The sequence below is a fragment of the Alligator sinensis genome, unplaced genomic scaffold, assembly GCF_000455745.1.
Source record: "Alligator sinensis unplaced genomic scaffold, ASM45574v1 scaffold512_2, whole genome shotgun sequence".
Classification (NCBI taxonomy): Eukaryota; Metazoa; Chordata; order Crocodylia; family Alligatoridae; genus Alligator; species Alligator sinensis.
This window is the reverse complement of record NW_005842182.1, coordinates 2,045,647-2,065,502: the sequence shown is the minus strand read 5'-3', so window position 1 is coordinate 2,065,502 and position 19,856 is coordinate 2,045,647. Positions and strand designations below refer to the sequence as shown.

The 19,856-nt window shown below is 42.0% G+C and overlaps 1 protein-coding gene across 1 annotated transcript in view; it reads right to left on the bottom strand.

The window, feature by feature from the left end:
* The window catches only part of LOC102388609 (probable ATP-dependent RNA helicase DDX60), a 64,102-nt gene that overhangs the window by 10,648 nt on the left and 33,598 nt on the right, over positions 1-19,856 (bottom strand). Inside the window, 11 exon segments of the mRNA XM_025207111.1 lie at positions 2,239-2,334; positions 3,554-3,673; positions 5,242-5,356; positions 5,358-5,389; positions 6,831-6,983; positions 12,327-12,490; positions 14,878-14,880; positions 16,533-16,785; positions 18,141-18,282; positions 18,285-18,309; positions 19,605-19,720. Coding sequence (XP_025062896.1) covers positions 2,239-2,334; positions 3,554-3,673; positions 5,242-5,356; positions 5,358-5,389; positions 6,831-6,983; positions 12,327-12,490; positions 14,878-14,880; positions 16,533-16,785; positions 18,141-18,282; positions 18,285-18,309; positions 19,605-19,720 — 1,219 coding nt within the window.

Sequence of the window (19,856 nt, the reverse complement as noted above, 5' to 3'; positions counted from 1 at the left end):
TCAGTGAGGCTTGGGGTGTGGTAAAGGGGTGGTTGGAGCCATGCACAGCCCATAAGGCTGGGGTGCACAGAAACACCCATTACAGAACGGGGCCAGTGTACAACAGGAAACCGTGTCCAAGAGGACGGAAAGGCAGCCTTCCTATTATATATTTAACATCAAAGATGTGGCGGGCGAGAATTGAGGGTGCTTTTAGGCTAACTTGGCATTTTTCTGTGCTGGAAAGGAAGCATGAGTGACAGCCCTGACTCTCTCACTGCCAGCCATAAGAATGAAGAGTGGATTTCATGGTCCAGGGTCACAGCAACACTGCTGCTAGATTGGCAGTGAAGCGCTGAGCCAAAAGCTGCTTTCAGTTCAGCAAGGGATGCAAAATGGCTAAAACTAGCTTTTGCTGATGCTGCAGAGTACACTATATAGTCAGGACTGAGCCATTACTCTAGAAAAATCATTTTTTTCCTTCATCTGCCTTCCCAAAATAAGATGTGTCCCCTATTTTGGGGCATGTGGTATGTGAAATAATATGGTAGCAGGTATGTTGTTATAACATTTTGGGCACTTAAAACACACCTAGAAGTGAACCGACAGAGTCTAACACTAAATTTTATTTTAGATGTCAACTTTGGGAGTTAATGTTGCATATTTTTTTTTTTTTTTTTTTTTTTTTTTTACAAATTTTGGTAAATTTATATATTCTGAAATGCAGGAATCCAGGTAGATGTCATCTGCTTGGATTTTAAGAAAGCCTTTGATATGGTATCTCATCCTATTCTCACAGATGGACTGAGCGGCTGTGACACAGATGATTACACGGCCAGGTGGGTGGCAAATTGGCTTAAGCGTAGTACCCAGAGAGTGGTGGTGGATGGGTTGGTATTGACCTAGAAAAATGTGGGCAGTGGAGTCCCACAAGGCTTGGTCCTTGGATCTGTGCTGTTCAGTGTCTTCATCAGCAACTTGGATGAGGGTATAGAAAGCACTCTGTCCAAATTCACAGATGATACCAAATGATGGGGTAAAGTTAAGTCACTAAAGAGTTGGGAATGAATCCAGGCAGATCTGAACAGGTTGGAAAAGTGAACAGAACACAGTAGGATGCAGCTCAACAAGGACACGTGCAAGTTCCTGCAACTAGTGAGCAGGAATCACCAGCACGCTTACAGGCTGGGGGAGGACCTTCTCAGTGGCACAGCAGCAGAAAGAGATCTCGGAGTCATTGTTGACACCAAGATGAACATAAATCATCAATGTGATGAAGCGATCAGTAAAGCTAACCACACTATCATACATTAGGAGGTGCATGACAAACAGGTCCAGGGAGGTGATACTGCCCCTCTATGTGGCACTGGTCAGGCCACAGTTGGAGTATTGCATCCAGTTTTGGGCACTGCACTTCAAGAAGGACGACCTCAAAAGGGTTCAGAGGTGGGCTACTGATATGGTTAGGGGCCTGCAAGCAAAGCCCTACGACGAGAGATTGAGGGCCCTGGATCTCTTCAGCCTCTGCAGAAGGCTGAGAGGTGATCTTGTGGCTGCCTACAAATTCATCGGGGGGGGCTGGCAAGGAATAGGAGATACTCTGTTTACCAGGACACTCCTTGGAGTAACTAGGAACAATGGCCACAAACTGACAGAGAACAGATTTAGATTAGACATCAGAAAGAACTTCTTTATGGTAAGGGTTGCCAGAATCTGGAATGGGTTTCCAAGGGAAGTGGCGCTCTCCCCTACCTTGGGGGTCTTTAAGAGGAGGCTAGACATGCACCTGGCTGGGGTCGTCTGACCCCAGCGCTCTTTCCTGCCCAAGGCAGAGGGTTGGACTCAATGATCTTCTAAGGTCCCTTCTGACCCAAACATTTATGAATCTATGTTTGTAATTAAAACCCTAAAATGTCTTCATAATCCACTTATTTCACTGGAGACTAAAGACAATACACTTTTTAAGAGATTACTAGAGGGGGAAATGCAGAGTTAAATTCTATTAACTTTACTCCACTTCCAGCTTTGCTCCAACTGCAAATAAGTGTCTGTAATAGAGTGCCACTGCAGACACTTGTGTTTCCTTGCCAGGATATATAAGGACTATGGGAGTTCAAGACAAAAGTGGAAATGTTTTGCTCAGACAATTAACAACAACTATATGCTTTGAGATTTGAACTTTTCAAAATACACATTGGCACCAGCAAGTGCCAATCTGTGACTCATTTGCTTGCTTGCTTATTGTTAAAAGATACCTACCTCATCAAATATAATATATCGTATCCTTTTCACCCATTTCTGGCAATGCGGAGACGGCAACAAGATTTCCAAACATTGAGGCGCTGTCACTAGTACCTGAAAATAAAGTTTTGTGACCTCTTACTTTTAAGCTTTGCAACAAAACCTGGTCTCACCTAGGATGATCCCAGAGCACCAGATCTTCTCCCCACCACCCTGTTGTATGCCTCAGGGTGCTGACCAAATTTTGCTCAAGGAAGACTCCTCTCCAAGCAGCTTCCTGATGCTAAGAGCTTTACAAATATTAGTTTTAGTTCATTGAATAGCTACCAGAGTTTCTAAAACTGTAACAGTCATGGCAATACTATATTACAACTACAATATTTTAGAAAAAACTTAGCCTTATTTATCTGATAGTTTTATACTCCATCCTCATTGAGGGTATAAAACTCCTTCTATATAATATCAATAGCGAAGTCTCTACTAGATTTTATAGTCCCTAGGACTTATTTCATGGTAAGCACCCTGCTTGGGGTGGAGAGCTATTTATTTATCTAGGCTGAATCTTGGCTTTTAGTTTAAGGTAGTTAAAGCAACAGAGGGACTCACTCAAGTCCTTTTTAGTTTCTTGCCAGGATATATACCAACATCCTGCAATTTGTACTCTTGAGTCTAGATATTACATGTCTGCTGGTGAGGGGCAGGGAATGGAGTGTTTCAGTTGCACAGTGCTCTTCTAACTCTTTTTACCTTCTTGAGACACCTCTGCTTTGAGCTCAGCACAAGAGACAAAGGAATTTGAGGAAGTTAGAATCAGTATTAGAGTTAGGTTTCATTGCTGAGGATGAGTAGGAGGAAAGGAGCTGAGAGTCCCTTTTACTTCACTGCCCTTGCACCATTGGGTGCTCAAAGGCTGTTGATGGATTTCTTTTCAACTATTACAGGTGTCCATCATAACCACCATAAATTGTGCAGATTAAATTATTTCTGGTAGGCAAGTCTATTCAGAATTCTTTTGAACCTTATATAGCCATGCCACACATAGTCAGAACTACACTCTCTGAGGTAGAGGTGTCAAGTACCTGGCCCATAACTTGGATCATCCAGCCTGCAGACTTTTGCCCCAGTTCTTGCTGTACAGCAGCATTTCCCACTGCAGCAGCCAGCATCCCAACAAAAACCCTGGTCTCTGGTCACAGTGACAGGGCTTCCACTCACAGTGCTGCTGGAGTTTCCAGCACTGAAGCCAGAGCCTGGAGGCACTAGTTGCCACCATGGGAAGCCCCAAATACAAAACTTGCTATTGACACACAGCAATACATCTCAAACAACCTACCTGACAGCTCATGACATCATGGTGATAATCCCTTGTGAAAACTCCACATAGTGTTAATCCATCAGGCAGTGTCTTGGTGAATCGATTGTATATAGTTGCCACTACTTGGTTTATAAGGGCCTAGTCATTATTAATTAAATCAGTACATTAATAAAGCAAGCAGGAAAGGCATTTCTAAATTTATACAGTACCTGGAGATAAGCATAGGCTTCATGTCTTTTGATACCAATACTAATTTAAATTACAAACCAGTGTTATAACACCAAAATTATATGGTATTTTTAATTCCATTCATTTTGAAGAAACTTGATATTTTACGAACTAGTGTTTATAATATTAATTCTGGATGTTATCTTTTTTTCTTGGAATACTTAAGAACATAAATCACATTTTATATTATGTGTTATCATTTTATATCAATCAGAAGCCCAAATACAGGCAAAATATTTGTGTAGAATCATTCCTAGTTTATGAACATATTTTCATTGGCAAATAAAGAATGTGTCATTTAGATCCCTAACCTGATAAAATGTGACTATAACTAAAGTAGGAAAAACTATCTTTGTTTTACATACATAACTACATACACATCATATATGTATTCCTATACTTCTGTGTTTTAATATCCAGAATTATAGTAATGAATACTAATACTGAGTTTTGGAAGCAATATAAAAACTCATAAGCTAATAGCTGCCTATTAGATTAAACTTTTATAAAAACACTTTTCCCCAGATCTATCTAGTATGGAGATTCTGGCATCTTTCTCAAATATCTGGTGCCACTGCTGGACACTAGGTATTTGTGCAGATGGACCAAAAGTTGATGTAGTCTGGTACTTCCTATGGTCCTATGTTTCTGATACTCTGCCCATTTATCCAATACACTACTTTCATCTTTGACATGCTGGACATTTATTACTGTCCATTTGGTGAATAAATATTAAAACAAACAACATTTTGTATATCAAATGGGATCATTTCTAAACCAGCAGTCAGCAACCTCCAGTCTGTGCGCCAGATGCAACCTGCAAAAAGACTTTATCAAGCCCATCAAGCAGGGCTTACTGCTCTGCTCCTACCCCAGGGCTCCCCCACTGCAGACCTCCAATCTTCACCCACTCCCCTCCAGAGACAGTTGCAGGATGGGAAGAGACAGAGCACAAAGGAGAAATTTGAATGTATGTCGTACTCACAATATGACAAACTACAAGATTACACACAAAGTTTAGAGTGCTTGCTTTGTAAGAACAACACGGTTGTGCTGGAGTAAAATAATCAGTCAAAGGTTTTTGTTTTGCATGTTTACATGCACCTGTTCCCAAAATAGAAGATAATTCTGCCAAACAGCATGGTTGATCATATAAGTTTTGTTGAGCCAAGCAAAAAACTGAAGAAGATCCTATGGGTTTATTTTAGCATCAGCTAGTTTAAGAGATGCTATGATGGACACCTCTTAAGCTAACCAGGTATCGGGAGCAAATTCCACTGTGATCTAGTCTGTGTGTGTATTTGGAAATTACCAATTAATAGATGACAAATTAGTCAAAGTGTTTTTTGTACAGATCAGTGGGAATCTTATTAGTTTGTGCACCATAGCAATGGACTACTTAGTAACTAAGCAGAGATCATTACATTAGAAAACAGTGTGGTAAGTAAGTGTAAAATGCATGTCATATGTAGCCATACCTTTGTGGGAGAAACACATACAACTACTCCTTCATTGCTTTGTTTCAGAACTTTCTCCATGCAATAATATGATGCATAGGTTTTCCCAGATGAAGTAGGAGCAACTATCACTGCACTCATTATTGTCCACAATATCAAGAAGCTCTCACTAAACATAAAGAAAGTTTAGGTCAAAACACCTCATATTTTACACGTGGATTTTAAGCTATACAAATAATGTTATGTCTGCTTGTTAAAGTTCAAATATAACATTCTTCTCTCTTAACTAGTGTGGTAGTTTTGACATCATACGTTCATTTTTAATTATAAATTGTCTCGGCCTTGAAACTACATGAGTATGAAACCAGTCAACCCAACTGTGTATCATTTAGAACTAAAGAATTTCCCATTTTCTGTGATGCAGTCATTTATTCTTGTGTTACAATGATTACAATAGCATTGCTCAGCTCCAGACCTCTCTCCTATTTTCAGTCACCAGCATTAATTTTCCTCTCCCCTTTCATATCTGCCAGTTGCCAGAATTTCATTATTCTTCTCCTTTTCCCCTACCACACATCTTTAGGAACTGGATGGAAGAAAGGATAGAGATAGCAATAGCATCTTCCTGCTCCCCCTGCATATCTATCAAATCTAAGTTGCTATTCAAGGAAGTTACATTTTTTACAGATGCAATTATGTGAAATAAGCAAGCTATTTTGGATTCGGCCTGTTTACCCTGTCTAATTATTATAGAGTGAGCATTAGGTTTACTGCATTGGCTAGGTGAACAGACATTTTTCAGCAGATACAGCAGCTTGGATTAGTTTTTTCCTAAACACGGGAATGGGGAACAGTAAACAATCAAGCAGATACTTCTCCAGGCTAGGGATTTTTCTAATGAAAATCTTTAGATTGGGCATTAAATCTTCCTCCTTGGTCCAGTGGAAGTTTTAGGGGCACAAGGATAATAAGATTTTGTCCTGGACAAATCGATGAAATAGCACGCATAGGGGCTTTTTCAATTTTGCTATTGATATTACAATGATGTAAAGCATTTACACTGAATGTAATTGAACTGTTACTCTCTACCCTCACATAGCAAAAACGGTTAGCACTTTATTAGCATATTCCTATTAATTTAATGAGTAACTTTAAAATAATATTCAGATTATGCACAAGTGCATCAAATTATTATTACTATTATAATTATCTGTAGAGAATGCCATAATTGTGCTTGCTACTTGACAAATAGAATAACAGGTTAATTCCCTGAGCAGAGTCCTTTAAGGCCCTAATCTCACATAAATCTCTGCTGGTATGACTACCTATTTCCATATAAAGTTTCATCTCCTACAACAGAACGTTGCTACTGTGCCTTCAGAAGGAGAGGGTATGTGCTTGCTTTTCTCAAGCAAGAGTGGGACCTGGAGTAGATATAATGAATAAAAGAAAAGAAGAATAAAAATTGGAAAGGATACGACCTACAACAGTGAAAGAGAATGAAATATGCATTTTGTTATTCTTGAATCTTATTCCATGCAAAATTTGAAAGAAAATCTTGACAAGTAATTTGTAGCAGCAGTATATAAAAACTGCCAATGTGTCATTACCTGCCACGTGTCTGGTATAAAATGGCGTACTCTGGGATCTGGATCACTCCTCTCATCTCTGAACAAGTAAGAACCCATATATTGTAGCTGAAAACGAGCTGCTCCTATTTCAGTAGCATATTTGACTATTTTCTCATTATTTCTTTCTGTGATCTAAAAGGTCAAATTAAAATTCAAGTCAGTTTCAAAACTGGAGACAGATTTGCTGCAAACAAGGATGAGACTTTTTCAACTGTGGAACATGGTGCAAGCTTCCCAAGTGAATCTACTGCATAAAAGAACTCAGATGACTTTGAGCACTTGTATTCACAAGCCTATACAGCATAGTCTTGACCAAGGAATGAACTCACAGATGTCCATGGGAATACTACATGGGGAGTGCACAATGTGCCCTCAAGTTCTGAATGTACATGGTGCATGCTTTTATAGGCGAAGTCTGGGTATTCCAGGGTAAACTGATTACAAATTTCATTGCTAAGTCTGTTAATTCTGGTATGGCAGCTTCATCTAAATAATAAAAAAAAAAAAATTGTTATTAGCCAACAATAACTATGTTTCAGGGTTTTTTCCTAAGATGCATATCAATTGCCTTCAAATTGCCCATAAGAATGGATTCTTCTGAATAGCAATATTAGCAGATGCCAATCCTGTGTCCTGACAGCCTTCACAACCACCATAATTGGAAGTGGGGCAGATTCACCTGCCTTTCAGTTCCTTCACCAAAAAAACTCCCAATTAGAGGACTCTAAATTAGCAGAGACTTGGGGTGGGCTGTGGAATCATATGGACATCATTCCTTGATGAAACAGTAACTGTAAAGCAGGGGCATCAAAGATCTGGTCCATGGACCACTGGCCCTGGTGGTGCCCCTGGTGCCAAGCAAAGCGCACAAGGTCCAGGACATGTGCCATACATGGTGCCTGCTCCAGCTGGCCTGGGACATGTGGAGCATGCAGTGCCTGCCACAATTGGTCCATGATGTATACTGTATGTGGCACCAGCTCCAACCAGTCCAAGACCCATGCTGGACATAGTGCCCCTGTGCTCCCAGCTACTCTGGGATGCCATGTGTGGCACAGTTCTGGACTGGTCAGAGTGAACACCATGTGCACTGGATTCAGCATGTGGTCCAGGCAGGGGTCCATGGGCCCAATCCAGCCCACAGGGCCAACCATACTATTCATCTAGCCTATGGACCAGCTTTGTGCCATTCATCCAGCCCACAGGGCCAGATGAGTTTGACACACCTGCTTTAAAGTAGGTAACATTTCTTTCTCCTCTGAGAGATTTCTCCTTAGTGATTAGTAAAAAGTATTTTTCCCTACTGACTAGTAAGATTTCAGACTTACATATATCCCCTTAGTAACTAATAAGCAGTTTTACATGCTTGAAAGTGAGTGGATGAGTCCTATTTGAATCCTGATTAAAGAAAAACCCAACTACATTTTAGCATGTCTAGAGATCTACATCAGGGCACAGTCAGCAAAAGTATGGACTTGACACCATATTGCTGTGCTGCATATCTTATTCAATGTAACATCATTCAAAGAAAGAAGGGAAGCCTCCCAAGCTCAAGCTGATTGATATTTCATCTGCCAGAGAAAGCTTTTTTGCTAACATAAGGCAGGCTTATACGCAGTTTGAAAACTCACTGCAGAGTCTCAAGTTATACAGATTCTACAGGACCAGTCTTCAAGATTATCAGTTGTCCTTACTTTTATTTGCAAATGCAACACTTTCAATGAAGCTTTAACTGATACGGTTTTGTACCAAGAAAAGATAATGCTCAAACACAGAATCATAGAAAATTAGAGTTGGAAGGGACCTCAGGAGCTCATCTAGTTCAACCCCTGCTCAAAGCAGAACCATCCCCAACTAGATCATCCCAGCCAAAGCTTTGTCTAGCCAGGTTTTAACAATCTCCAAGGATGAAAACTCCACAATCTCTCACAATTCCACAAGTGTTTTACTACCCTCCTAGTAAGCAAATTCTTCCTAATATCTAACTATAACAAGTGGGCATCCCAGGGCCAGTCTAATCCTTGGCCCGCCCACTTGTCTCAGGACTAACTGCCCTTCTGTCTCACCTGCCACACCTTTGATGACCAATGTAAAACTGTTAACCAGGCAGGAGGCTGTCCATTTAACTGCCTGATGCTAAGGGCCTATACACAGCTCCGAACCTCCCCTCATACTGTGTCCCATGACTTGCAGCTGGCATCCGTATCACTCCAGTGCCTCACATCGGGACTCACTCCCGTGACCTCACGCTGGGCTCGCAATCCCTGTTCCCTCACACTAGGCTCCCAGTCACACCTGCTCAGGGCTCCCAGCCCCTCCCTTTACCTCCAGTTCCCTGCCTGGTTCTGGTCCCCTCTAACCCCACACTGGGCCTCATCCCACATGCCCTACACTGGGCTTCCCAAGCTCATCTCACATGCCTCCACAATGGGGCTTTTCGATATCTCACCCCACTTTTTGAGCCTCAGGCCTCGCCGTGGACCTGGGCTCTGCCAGACCTTCTTCAGCCCAGACCCCACCTCAGACCTCATGCCAAATGTCTGGGCCCAGTGATTTTACTTCAGGGTGCTCCCTCAGCCTTTGCCCTACTCAGGGTAACCCGCAAGGCAGTGGGGGCTGAGGCTTTTCTAGGACCCTTCACTGGGGAGGCATGGGTGTGGCATTTCCTGAGAACTGCTCTACCACCAACAGCCCCACCATACCATCCAGCCCCAGCAGTGTATAGTTTTAGGTCATGCCCCAGGACCAGGAACTTCCTGCCATCCCCATAGTTCTTGCCCTGTACCTCCAAGATGTTACATGAGCAGTAGCTCCAGCTGGGTGATGTTCTTCTCCCAGCTGCTTACAGCAAACTGCTGGCTCCGCTGATCAGGGCCCGTTCTTATCAGAAACAGCTGTGCCCTGTTCCCAATCAGGCAGTTTCCTGCTGCTCATGTGCCTGATTGGGAATGCAGCCACCTGCAGGCTGCTCTACTTCTTGCCCACACCCCTTTGAGTAACAGAGCACAACTTGTGCTCTGTAACACTAACCTAAACCTCCCTTGCTGCAAATTGAGACCGTTGCTCCTTGTTCTGTCATCTGCCACCACTAAGGACAGTCTAGCTCCATCCTCTTTTGAATCCCACTACCGGTAGTTGAAGGCTGCTATTAAATCCCCTCTTGGTCTTCTCTTTTCCAGACTAAATAAGCCCAGTTCCCTCAGCCTCTCCTCATAAGTCATGTGCCCCAGCTCCTGTTGATGAAGATACTGAACAAAATTTGCCCCAGGACCGACCCCTGGGGCACTTACTTCATACCTGCTGCCAACTAAACATCAAGACATTGATTACTACCCTCTGAACCCAAAGCTCCAGCCAGTTTTCTATCCACCTTACAATCCATTCATCCAGCCCATACTTCCTTAGCTTGCCTGCAAGAATGCTATGGGAGAGAGTATCAAAAGCCTTGCTAAAATCAAGGTACACTATATCCACTGGTCTCCTCTTATTCACAGAGCCAGCCATCTCATCATAGAAGGCAATCAGGCTAGTAAGGCATGACTTGCCCCTGGTGAATCCATGTTGACTGTTCCTAATCACCTTATTCTCCTCTAAGTGCTTAGAAATGGCATCCTTGAGGATATGCTCCAGGATTTTTCCAGGGACTGAGGTAAAGCTGACTGGTCTGTTGTTCTCTGGATGCTCCTTTTTCCCTTAAATATGGGCACTGTGTTTGCCCTTCTCCAATCATCTGGGACCTCCCAATCACCATGAGTTTCAAATGAGTTTCAAAGATGATGACCAATGGCTCTGTAATCACATTAACCAACTCGAACCCCATCATGTTACACCCTATGGCCTGTGAACTGGGGCTGGGCTCCAATCTGATCTGTAATTTACTAATGGCATACTGATCCCTTATTGCAGCCTAGCCATTGGATCCAGCCAGAATTGTAGGTTCTGCATTTTACTAATAGCTGGCTATTCCCTTTACTGATGGTTCCTGCCAAGGGGTTCATGCACACCTGGCTCCAGCTCCAGTTGCTTTCTTCCCACATACTGCAGCTTCTTCTTATGGAATTAGCCACTCTAATTTCTGTCTCACTGTGTCTTCCAGAGGAGGGTGCGTTGTGGCTGGGCAGCAGGAGGGAGGAGGAAAGATCAGACCCTCTTCATAGAGCAACTGGGGCACAGCAGGGAATGGGCCAGGTTGCAAGGAGTGGTCTGTGGTTAGCAAAAGGTTGCCAACCCCTGCAGTAAAGAACGGCCTATAAGGGCCTGAATCTCCCCTATTGCATGGCCATTTTTAGTGAGAAGTGCTGAACTGAGTAGGCAACCAATGGTCGAATGGGAGACCCATTAAACCAACGATTACTACACGGAGAAAAGGTTCCTCTAATAAGTGAAAAGTCATGTTAGGTGCTTTTTTGCACCTACGACTGATTGTATTTTAAGGCAAAATCAATTGGCACAACCTTTATTATCACAGCTCCTTCTACAGATACTGCTACTTTTTGCTTCCTTGTAATATAAATGGTGTGATACTCCTTGGGCACAACTAATGAAATCCAAGTGATACAACTTAGATAGCTTTGACACTTTCCCCCATTTTCTGATCACTTATACCAGGGGCTGGCAAAATACAGCCACAGGCTGCATCTGGCCTGCCGGGCACTTTCATTCAGCCCACGGTGCCCAGCAACGAATTGTACCCTGCCCAGTGCTTCTGCCCACATATACACACACCCCCAAACACACACTATTGTGCCTCCCTCCCACCCTCATGGGCGGAAGGGCCTGGCCCATCCAGCAGACAGCTTCCAGGCAGGGCTGCTGCTGCCGCTGCTGCAACCCCCAGGAACCTGCTCAGCTTCCCCTGCCTCTGCTCAGGTGAGCAGCATGTGAGTGTGAAAGAGGGTATGGGAGTGTGGGGACCACCCCCACACATACACATGCCCCTGATGGCACACAGCCCCAGCAGGCGGTGGCAATGACAGCAGCAGCAGCAGGCAGGGCAGCTTGGGGCATTCTTGCCTAGCTCAGATGCTGGTGCCCAGTGGGGCGCAGCTCCTTCCAGCACTGCACATCATGGTGAAGGGCACAGCCCCCACCAGACAGTCTCTATCACAGGGGCTCCTTGCTGTGCACACACAGCCCCCACACTCGCACAGCCCTTAACAGCCCACCAAACTCGTTAAGCTACCCACCACCTGAAATAATTGCCTGCCCCTGATTTACACCCACTGGGCCCGAATGTGGTCTTTTGTAAATCAACTTCCCAATGTGCTGCTTTGCACTGTTATTTACCTCATTGTGACATGTTGCCTATGTAGCACTGTGGAACAAGAAAAGATAGTTCCAAAATTTGTAGCATGATATCAAATAAATAATCTCAAGAAAAAGCATTTATAAATGTTATTCATGCCTTCATAACAGGGGGTTAACATGTAATTATTTATTCAGCTGGGGCAAATTAATTGCATTCTTTAAAATTACCTGGCTGGATAAAGAGCACGCCAAATTTTCAAATCCAAGGTAGTTCAGACACTTGGCCAACATTTGTTGATGTGATTTCTGTAATAGTTCCTCATATTTTTCAAGCAATTCATGAATTCTTCTCATCACTTGAACAGCTATACTTAGATCTTTGGAATTTTTACCTTTAAAAAAATAAAGCAGCTGATATATGTTCAAATCAGCAGGGACTGTTCCATATTTAGTTTGTTTTGGCAGGACCCAGTCCAACCAACAAAGAATGTGGCTTTCAGAATCCCAGGGGTGAGGCTATGGATCTTTTCTGTGCTTGAGTTATATGACAGAAGTTACTGCAGCCCCACTCACAGAATGGAAGGAAATCATAAACATGTAACAATGTTACTCCTATGCAAACAACAAGTAAACACTTACTAATGCCTCTCCCAACCTCATTATTTCTGTACCTTCTGCTGCACAAATAAGCTTTGGGTATATCTAAACTACATACTGGGTGTGTCTACACATGAATTTACTGCAGAGTAACTTACTGCACAGTAAGCAGCTTTTCGACCAGCGTCTACATTGTAGGCATTACTGCGCAGTAACACTGTGTATTCTATGACTTAGGAGTAAAGTTACTCCCAAGTCCAAGCACACAAACAGTGTCGCTGTGCAGTATGGCGTCTACATGTCCCTTACTGCGCAGTAACTAAGTAGGCATAAATTTGCTACCTGCATTATGTAGGTAGCAAATTGATGCCCAACTCAGAATAAGTCACCATAGTTACTGGCAGTATAAGTGCACACGTGTAGACACGCACCTGTACTGTGCAGTAATTTTCAGTAACCTCAGTTACTGCACAGTAACTGTGCATGTGTAGATGCACCCACTGCAGCATAGTATACAGATATCTAAGCTTACTCTAAACAAACTACCAGGGGTACTAGGAACTGTTTGGTCACAGTGGTCTGCAGCTTGGAACAGATTGTTTTATCTGTTTCTCAGATTGTTTAGAACCAATTTCAGTATCTCTATACCCTGCATTATTGTGCAGTTTAGACATACTTTAGGGCTAAATTCTACTGCATCCCTAAAAAGTGTCTTAGTTTTTCTTTTTTACATGCAGTAACCAGTGTGACCGGACTAATGTACAGCTCTTTCATACATTTCAACAAACAAAAATTGGAAACCTTTAAAAACAGGTTCTCTGTTGCCCATGTAGCACATAGCTTTCCATTCATTCAACAGGGGATTTTAGCCTGGACTACAATGTCGTTATGATAAGAATTCTACTTCCTCCTAATCGAATAATACCTAGATGTTTCAGCAGAACTTATAATAAGAACAGAGAAAGAAGGACAGATGCCCACAGTAATGACTGCATCTATTATCATCTCCCCCTCTGAGGCCCCTTCTACATGTTACAGGAATCATACGATTAACTGCTTAATTGTACAATTACCTTAAGACCAGCTAGATGTGCAAAGTAGATATTACATGATAGAAAGCTCTTACCAGCTATAAAGTTAAACCTAAAAAATGTGTTCTAATTTTATAGCTGGTTGCTATGGAGCTTTAATTTGCACATATAGCAGGGTCTCCCCAGAAGCTTAGAGCCCCCATCAACTCACAGGGCTCCCAGCTACTGTGCCAGCATAAAACCCACAAGCCCTGGGAATAGTGGCTACTGTGATCCCCAAAGTTTGGGGGTGCATGAAACCCTCAACCCACATGGGACTCTTGGTCCTGTTTGCACCACATGTGCAGATGGGACTGATGAGTACCAACACCAGAAGGGTTCTTAGTCCTGGCTGTGCCTAGCACATAGTTGGGACTGAGAGTTTCACAATTGATGGGCTCTCAGTCCTGGCTGTGCCTCACACATTAGGTGTACCAGGGACCAGGAGCTCTGTCAGTTGTGGGACTCTCAGTCCCAGCTGCGCAGGGCCCTCATGGCTTGGAGCCCCCTCAGCAAAGGGGACCCCTAGCTGTGGGAGCCTGCTTCTTGCCAGTGCAGGGGAGCCCAAGATCAAGCTCCCCCTACACCGGCAGCAAGGTGCAATTGGATCCAATGTGTGATCCCACAATCACACCTCCTGCCTTGTACAGGAGATCTGGATTCTGCCCTCTGCTTACAAGGGTTTGAATTCACATCTCATTCATACTAAAAGAGTGCCTTCACTACCAAGCAGCAGGACAGGACTGCCTATGAGCATTATCTACTTCATTTGATTGGACTACCATTCAGAAAAGAGGGAAAAAAAGCCATAAGGTCAGAAGGAGGAAAAGAAAGAGGTAGTCTAACTCTGTGATCACAGGAGCTAGGCAGTGATCCTGGAAGAAGTGTACACCAGCTTCTATCCCTGGCTCCAAAGAATTTTAGGCATTTTACCCAACAGATATTTAATACCAGGTGCAGCAATTACACTGACGTGGACTGAAATAATGACGCTTTAGAGACAGAGGTTAAGATTTTGTCCAAATGAGCTACAGCAACATAAGTGCAAGGGGACACTGATCTTAGTACAAAGATGGAGCTGAAAACTAATTTATCAGCAATAATGGGTGTACCCTCTCCACCTTTCTGTAGCAGGTGGATTTGTTGTGAGAGGTATTATGGGAAAGTGATTTCAGAAGAGAGTCCTAGAGAATAAATGGATGCCTCAGCAGGTACTTGGAGCCATTTCTGAGAATGCATGTTTAAGGCAAATTTAAGGTCATGAACAGGCATTATATTTGTAGCTCTAAATCAACATATAGTGCTACAAAAAGTAAGCATTCAAGCTATTTGTAGCACTACAAAAATCCAGTATTTTCAAAAAGGACTTTTTAGGTTTCATAGCACTACACGTAACACCTGTAGAGTTACACGTAGCACTATGGAGGGCTCTAAAAATCCCAGCATCCCACAGTCCTCCACTCTCTCTTCCCCCACTCCCATGGGGAGGGATAAAAGAAAGGGAGAGAACAGCTAGCTCCTTAATAGCCTGCCCAGTAGGCAAGCTTTCAGGGAGTCCTAATGGGACCCTACTTACACCACAGCCACTGCAGTTGGCAAAACAGGAGATCTCCTGGCTGTGCAGCTGCTCCCTGCCTGCTTCAGCTGACCACCCAATTCACAAATTACTCTGTCATGGGCCACGGGCCCAGCAGAACTCAAGCTCTGCTGGTGGCTCAATTGCCCCTTACCCTTGTCCCATTGGATTGACAGGACTGGGGAAGGGATGGTTCTGTCACCAGAAAAAAGGAGCTCTGTCATGGCCACATGGCCAGAAGAGCTCCAGTTTGACTGGATATGCACGTGCCTTCTTCCTGGAGTTCTGGCTGCATGGGTAGGGCTCCCACAGCGCTACTGCAACCATTAAAACATGTGCTCTTACTGACAAGAGCCTGTGGTCTGGCAACCTTGGAAGCACCAATAAGAGGGAGGTAGGGATGGGAAACATGCAGCCAGCTGTTGCCAGCAGCCACAAACACTGATCAGTCGGGGAGACTCCTAATCAGCCACTGCTTCCAGGAGCAGATGCCAGCTGGAAGCAGTCACAGGAGAGAGCCAGCTTCTTTGCGTCTGCTGCCTTGCTGACAGGCTTTTGTCCGTATAAGGAGACCAAAGGAGGAGACCCCTATCAACCCCACCTGAAGAGCTCGGGGTTGAGACAACTTGTGCTCTCCAGTAAGGAAAGTTGAATACTTGTATGCCCCTGTAGCACTACAAATGAACTCTTGTCCATACTCCTAATCATATATGGACAAACATAAAGATAAATAAGAAAGCTAGATGCCTTAGCATCATTCAGCTCATTGCACAAAGCAAAAAGGAATACCATTTTCTAACATAGACGCCCAACAGCTGTGTAAATGCCACTTAGCAGTGAAGCAGAATATGTCATTAGCATACAGTTTATACTTTCTTCTGAGTATTGATGAAATAAAGGTTTTATGCTTGTAACGTGTGTGCGCTGTTTGGTAATGCAGACAAGTAATTACACCTGATGTCAAATGGGTAATTTAAATCAGTCTCACAGAATCTTAAAATTGCAAATCTAGGGCCAAATTCAGGCCAGCAATTAGAAAGAAACTTAATTCTTTCCAAATGTGTGCCACAAATGCATGTTACAAACATCTTTATGTTCTTTTATTCTAGTTTTAAAAAAATCCCAAAATAAAGCATTTCTGGAGAGAGGAAAAATTGCACCTGAGATGGTCAAGTTTCTCTAATCTCATACCTTGCTTTCTGCAGTGTTCTTTCCAAACGTCAAAACACACATGCAGTCCTGCCATTTCTGCTGAAAATTTCACAGATTGAGACTGACATTTCTTGAGGAAATTCTCCAGTCTATTTATTCCAAAGGCAACATCTTCTTTAATTTCTTTTTCAATTGACATAGACAGGGCCTCCCATTGTTCCTGTTCTTTCTTTTCCTGCTTAGCTTTTCGCTGCTTCTGGTTTTCTTCTCTAATTATTTCTGCTTTACTTTTCTACCAAAAATATGAATAGAGAATATTTTAAAACATGATAGAAACAAAAGATGTAATAGCTGGTCCTAGTCCTTGGGAGTAAATGGGAGTATTGCCCAAGTAAAGTTGAAGTAATGATTATAAGACTTTACTTCATGTGCTTATTGTGTTTTGTTAGGAATTTTATTTAAAATAGTACAGAATGCTGTGCAAATCACATCTGTAAACACTCGTACATCTTTTACAAAACTGGTTCACTCAGTACCTCATACTAAATGTAAATGAAAAAACAGTTATTTATGTAAGAATGCCAGAGACATGCAAAACAAGTAAGTGGGAGGCTTGAATCTCAACTTAAAGGGATTTATTTTTAAGTCTGAAAATTTACCTAGTTTCTCAGTAAATTGAAAACAATATGCTTCATAAAGTTAGTTAAAAGATTCTTGTGAAATGCAATGGACATTTGATCAGGATTTAATCTGTAATCTATATATCCTGGGAAGTCAGAAACTGCATGCAGTCAGCCATTTAAAAGGGGATAATACTGGCAGGATCACATAAAAGTAGACTATCTTTCTGACTAAAGTAGGAAAATCAAAAACTACAATTTCAAAAGCAAAGAAATTCTAGAACTTGGAACATTTAGTGAAATTTTATCAAAACAAAAACAAACTACTGTTTCCTTTTGCTATCCCAAATCTTAGTCTAATCAACAATGTATCCAAGTCATAGCAGAAGACTGAACCTGCAAAAATACTGCCAAGAGTCAAAACATGATATTCAAATGTATCTTAGTAACATCAATTTAATCTACAAACACTTCAACAAAAAATATAAACATGTCATACTCCTGTATTTTTCAGGTCTGAAATCTTCACATAAGCCTCTTACCTTTCCTAAATGATTTTTGTAGCTATATTTGATGTAGATGGGGTCAATATAGTTTAAAATAGCATATTTACCCAAACTGAAAATCAACAGCAAACGAAGAAATGAACATCAAGATCCTCATTCAATTTTCCAAGTTTTTTATGAAACAATTCTAGAAAAAAGCTAACCATCCCTTAAATTTATTTTTTGTTCTCATTCAAATATATATTTTAGAGGACTCCTTTGTTGTTACACATTTATCTTACCTTTTACTATTTCAATTTCAAACTCAACGACTAATTCACATTCCTAGGCAGTGATAAAAGTGGGTTTGACAGTTAACAAGTTAAATTTAGATGCAATTTAGATGGTTTCATTATTTCAATAAGAATTACTCATGAATGAAATAATAAAATTCCAGGAAAGCATCAGCAACCAAAAGAAAAACCTTAGCATAAACAGCAAGAAAGAACAGATACAACAGAAAGCAATTCAAACACGCTTACATGTGATTTTTTTCTGTGTACATCAACTGCATTAGTGCTTGTTGGCACCAGTGGCACATCTGCCTGGGTGACAACTGTCGTGGAAATGTCCCCTTCCAGCGATCTTCCATAAAGTCTGTAAATTTCTGTAATTTCTGTATACTTCTTTCCTCCGGCTCTCTGGATTTTGCTACAACAAATAATAAAAGTATACTTTTTTTACAAGCATTGAAAGTGACAAATTTGGGTTTTGGAGAAGCACTCCAAAAATATACAAGTGGCTTGCATTGTAGACAGAGGGCACAGACAGAGGTGATAATTTTCATCTGATCTGGCCCCAGAAAGTGGTCTGCAGCCATGACCAAACAGAAGTGCATGGCTGCAGTCCACTTTAAAAGGGCCCAATCCCATGAAAATCTGAACCCTCATTCTATGGAGGGTGGAGTGGGTGGATTGGAGCTCCTCCACCTTGGTACCAATTCTACCCTCCAGCACCGGCTGGGGAACTCTAAGAATGAGTTCTGTCTGCTCCCTTCCCCCCTCCCATTCTGAAAGCACAGTCCAAGCTGGGAGGGGAGAGTGGCATTGCTACCAAGATCAGGCTGCAGGCTCATAGCAAAAAGCTGGAATCCCCAACTCCCAGACCCAACAGCAAACTTCTGTTGGGATCATTGCAATTCATAGTGCTTCCTGCAAAGCATTACAAGTTGCAATGGAGAGCTGCTCTTCTGCACCCAGATATGCATTTGTAGCACTATAAGTGTAGCTGGACACTTAGTAGCACTGAAAATACATAGTGCTATGAGGGCTTTACACATATTCACAGATCCCTAGCTAGAGTGTTAAGAAGTCACTAGACAGGCAACCTCTCCATTTGATTTGGTTTCATTTGATATTTTTGTAGCTGCCCTGTGGACTGGGGCAGCAGTGGCTCTTCTCTCCACTTTCCCCAGTCTGTATGACAGACATGCTCAGAGCATTTAATATATGCCTACAGAATTCAGCTCTGCACCAGATACAAGTGGCATGGCTATTCTCATTCAAAAACAGGACCAGAGAAATAGAATGCTATTTAAATGGCAAAATGTGGCCTTGCATCCTTGCACAGGAAATGGAATATATGCATAGCATAACATAGAGTTACCCAATCTCCATGTGTACATTCCAAATTGCATATATACAATTGGACTGTGTGCAAATTTGAATCTGTGCAAAATCTGCATAAATATAAAAGGGACCTCATTAAAAGTTTCTTGAAGCTTTGATTGTGTTATAATTATTCCAGGTAGATTAACGCAATCATGCAAAATATATTTAATGTAAATAGACTAATCATCAATGTAATAACTTCCATTTGACACAAATTTATACTGTGTTTGAATAATTCTCTGAAACTGTTTTTCCCTTAAGCCATGACAATTTTGACAACTTGACAACACTCACATTCTATCCAACTAGGCAAATAGTGTTAATTTTTTTTTTTACCATCATGGCTGCATGGTGCTCTGTCATGTTCATCACTGAGGAGTTTGCCTGAATGCCAATGCCGAAGTTCATCAAATTCTTTTTCTTTAATAAGTGAAGTAACTGCAGGATCATCACTGAAAAATACATACAGTATATATGTATATATGTGATATTTATTAATATTTTTTGGTTTTCTAGTACCTTCTGTGTAACAAACATTATGCCTACTGTAACAGGGATTCCTATCCCAGTTACTGAAGTAGAGACATC